The sequence below is a fragment of the Dendroctonus ponderosae genome, unplaced genomic scaffold (assembly GCF_020466585.1).
Source record: "Dendroctonus ponderosae isolate FM_Combo_2020 unplaced genomic scaffold, Dpon_F_20191213v2 Dpon_F_20191213_11, whole genome shotgun sequence".
NCBI lineage: Eukaryota > Metazoa > Arthropoda > Insecta > Coleoptera > Curculionidae > Dendroctonus > Dendroctonus ponderosae.
In genome coordinates, this window is record NW_026017213.1 from 6,903,275 (window position 1) to 6,907,347 (window position 4,073).

At 41.7% G+C, this 4,073-nt stretch overlaps 1 protein-coding gene across 4 annotated transcripts in view; it reads right to left on the bottom strand.

Moving 5' to 3' along the window:
- The window catches only part of LOC109542735, an 11,381-nt gene that overhangs the window by 2,940 nt on the left and 4,368 nt on the right, over positions 1–4,073 (bottom strand). For 2 of the 4 annotated variants that reach the window (XM_019912085.2, XM_019912082.2), the window contains exons 2-5: positions 3,271–3,453; positions 3,005–3,215; positions 2,816–2,953; positions 627–1,482 (exon numbers count right to left, since the gene is read on the bottom strand). In XM_019912085.2, coding sequence (XP_019767644.2) covers positions 627–1,482; positions 2,816–2,953; positions 3,005–3,215; positions 3,271–3,453 — 1,388 coding nt within the window. The remainder of the gene's footprint in view (positions 1–626; positions 1,483–2,815; positions 2,954–3,004; positions 3,216–3,270; positions 3,454–4,073) is intronic. The other 2 variants (XM_019912084.2, XM_019912083.2) reach the window with 2 other exon arrangements.

Consider the following 4,073-nt stretch of genomic DNA (forward strand, 5'->3'; position numbering starts at 1 on the left):
ATTCTCTATCCAACGATGCCAAAACGAATTCTGTGGCTCGAATGGTTCTTGAGAAACTTTGAAAAAAGCAGCGTCATGTTCAAGTGGATTTTGCAGCTCAAAAAAAAACAACGCAAATTCAAAACTTCTTGAATTCAAGCATTTTTTGAGAAAACTGCCAACATTTCCCCATCCATGGCTCACTTTCTAAAAAGGCCATTTATTTCTGTCTAGAATGATGTACAAATGAGCGTTCTTGCTCATTTTGCCTCCGAGATATGCGCAAAAACGGGACGGAAAACATGAAATTTTTGCATAATCTTGCACCTAAGTGTCTGATATCCAAATTTCCCTTTCTGAGTCAAAACTACTCGAATTTCCTCACTCACGTTGTTACGACTGAAACGACTTTTCAATTCTCTATCCAACGATGCCAAAACAAATTCTGTGGCTCGAATGGTTCTTGAAAAACTTCGAAAAACGCAGCGTCATGTTCAAGTGGATTTTGCAACTCAAAAAAAATCACCTGGTTGATCCTGCTCCAACCAATAGAAACCCTTTCGTATCATCGCATCATCGCATAAACGGATGCATGGAACACAGGCTTAAGACGATATTGCTTTGACACGAAAAAGACAGTTTCCTACCTTGCAATCACGTAATCCACCACTGATCGGGCGCTTCTCTTGAGGCTTGGGTTCAACTCCTCTCCTGCCCCGTCGCTCATCGGAGCGTTGTCTTCATAAGCTTCTGCAGCTTCGTAGTTGTAGTTGAGGTCAGTAGCTGCGAAAACTTGCGTCGTAGTCTCAGGGGCGTCGGAAAACTCAGCGCTCATCGACGTAGCAGCAATTTCGTTTCCCATATCGATCACACTGAGAAAAGTTGGCTCTGTAGCTATTGGGGCTACAGTGGATGTTGCCATCTCTTCAGCAGCGTCGCTGCTGCTGGGGATCTCTAGAGTTGTAGTCAAGAAAGGTTCTTCTGCAGGCTCATTAACCACTTCCGTGATTGTTGTGGTTGCCACCTCAGTGGCTGAGGGAATATCCGGATCTTCAGACTGAAAGGTGGCATCTCGAGTGGTACGAAGAGTATTTCCGGTTAACATCGTAGTGGCTTCAGTTGCAGAGTCTGCACCGACTGTTTCAGTGGTTGAGACAGTCACGGCTGCGTCGGTTGAGTCTTTGCCGGTGTTATCGGTAGATTCGCTAGTCGAATGCGAAGAAAAACTCGTCGAAATAGTTTCCTTGAACGAGGTGCTGTGGAATTCACTGTTTTTATCCGTGGAGCTTTGCGTCTCCAGTATTTGCACTATTGTGGTTTCTGAAGAGGTTACTACTGATGCAGTTGCAGCTGCCACTGTAGTAGGAGGCTCCGTGATTGGTCCTTCAGTAGTGGTTGCGGCTGGTGAAGCGCTTGTTTCCTCTGCTCTTGTAGTGGTTTCAACCGCGATGGTAGTTGGGGCTTCTGTTGAAGACGTCGGTTCTTCTGCAGCTGGATTATTGCCTATTTAGACGAGGATTCAATATTTTACGCTTAAAGGCCGAGTCACATCTATCCGATCCGGCTCCGATAAGACTAAGTCCAAATGTATTAATTGGCTCTACCGTTTTTCATATAGACACTCGGATGGTTTACTTTGAATATCGAAAAGTGAAAGCCGAACTAGATTTAAGACTTTTGTTTTATGTTTTTAGGCTCTTTTAGGAAACTATCGCTTGCCGAATGCAAAGCAAACTAACATGATATTTAAAAATGATTTAACCTGACAAAAAGACTAGTAGCAAACTAATTGAGCGATTATATAAAAGATGATAATCCGATTAATAGGGATTTGTTTTCCACTCGTATTTCCGGTCCATATGTTCGTTATTAACAATTTATTGCCCAAAATTCAAAGCGATGCGATTTTTGTCTTTTTGTTTATAATATTATATACTAATGGAGTAATCGGAATGCCCAACGAGATGATTTGTAGAGAATACAAATGTCTACAAAATGAGGGGCTTAATTAAAAGTAGTAAATTAATTTCCATGAACAGTTTACAAGGTACACTTTAGTAGTTATTTTTCCAATATTCCTTGCCAGAGTTCTTACATATAGTTGCTGTGTAAACAGTAATATAAATTAATACTTGCAAATCAACATTAATTCCTGGGTTTCAGTCATTTATTGTCTCTATTTATCAATTAAAATACGTTTCGGTGTAATTTTCCACCATAATCAGTTTTTCTAAAATAACAGATAGTTAAAAAAAAATTCATTAATTTAAAAAACAATCACATTTTAGAAAAACTGATGATGGTGGAAAAATACACCGAAACGTATTTTAATTGATAAATAGACTGAAACCCAGGAATGAATTTTGATTTGGAGTTGAAACACAGTCAGGAAAGTATGTACAATTAATACTTGCGACGAATCATGCACATTATTAATAATTGAGTTTGTTTTCTATCAGTAAAATTCTGTAAGCCCCATCAAAGTATTTAAATATCTACAGCTTACTGTAGATAATTGTCCATTAAAAACCAAATGTATCACTGACGCAACCTAAAATGCGGACCGTTTTTCCTTCCGACAATCGGATAGCAAATACCCATCGAGCCAGCAAAATCGGAACATGATCGGATACAAAAACGGAGACGGATTGGGCAGGTAGCGGAAAGATGTGAACTACGGCGTTGAAAGTCCAGTACATAGAGTAAGTAAAATAATATATATTTTTTACTTTCTCTATGGTCCAGTACCATTTTGCTCTCAGATCTTCGTCCGATTGTATGATCGGAGTCGGATCGGATAAATGTGACCCGGCAGTAAAAAGGACCCAGTAGTTACCTTTTCCTGTTGTGACCTGATTTTCCATTGTGGTTGACACTGTGGCTTCGGTAGTTGTTGATCTAGCTGTTGTTGTTTCTGCTTCAACAGTCACTGTCGCTTCTTCAGCTGGCCTGTTGGTGGCTGTGGTAGCTTCTGCTTGAATGTTTTAGGTTCAGATATCTAGATAAACCAACGCCAGCCAGATACCTTCGGATACCCCCAATCCCGTTTCCAAGGTGGTTCCTTCGGCGGGAGGTTCCTTCTTGGTGGTGGGCGGTTCTGGATAGAGAGCGTTGTTGAAAGAGCTGTAATCGAAGCCGTAGAAGCGCAACACCTCTTCGTAGTCGCTCTTCAAGCTGACGTTGTTTAAGTTCAAGGTGAGCCCGGCCAGGAAGCCTTCCTCGGGGATAAAGTAGCTCTAAACCACAACAAGAGCCAGTTAAGTCAAAGTTAGGCGAGTTTTTCGGGGTCACCTTTAGATGCCGGTGAATATCCCGCAGGCCGATCCGAATAATGCTTTTCTCCTTCGGAATGTGGGCGGCATGGAGGACTTCGAGCGCTGCCGCCCCTTCTAGGCCTTCGCTGAGCGCCGCCAATACGCTGAACGCTCCGTAAGGCGAGATTGCGATATTGTTCTCGTTGTGCTCGTTGTGAATCTGAACGACGGAAAAGTTGATGATCGTTGGACTAATCAGGTTTCAGTTCGAATTTGCAAGAAACCGCCTAACAAGGGCAATTCGGTAATTTATTCCGTTTTGTTTCTGTTACGCATCCTTTGGCATTTTCGCGCTCTTAGACATGATAATCGGCCAGTTCCGAACTTTAAGCAATGCAATTATTTAATTGCCGCCTACCGATGCTGCAAATTTGGCAAATTTGAGCCCAAACCGCCGGAATTGGTAAAGTGGTCTCTATTGTTATTCTCTTGGGAAAGGCTCCTTTCGCATTAAAGCTGCTTAAGTCGAAGAATGATTTAGCGATCTTCTTTAACTATGCCTAATTTGTAATCGGTTTTCAGTTGTTTTGAACATGTCCAGTTCAATCGGAACTTTTTCCGCCTTATCGAGGGAGGAAACTCTGTAAGTACTGGAGAAATATCTCGATTGAGTATGTCCAAAAAATCTTCACCTATGGAAATCGGCAATTTGCTCAGCCTTATTCATCAGAGTTTGCATTACATTTTCACTTTCCTTGCTCTAAATTTAATTTTTGCTCTTAAAAGTTAGGCCCGGGTAACACTGTGTTGAGTTGCGCTATTGAGTTGTTGCCGCTCTCT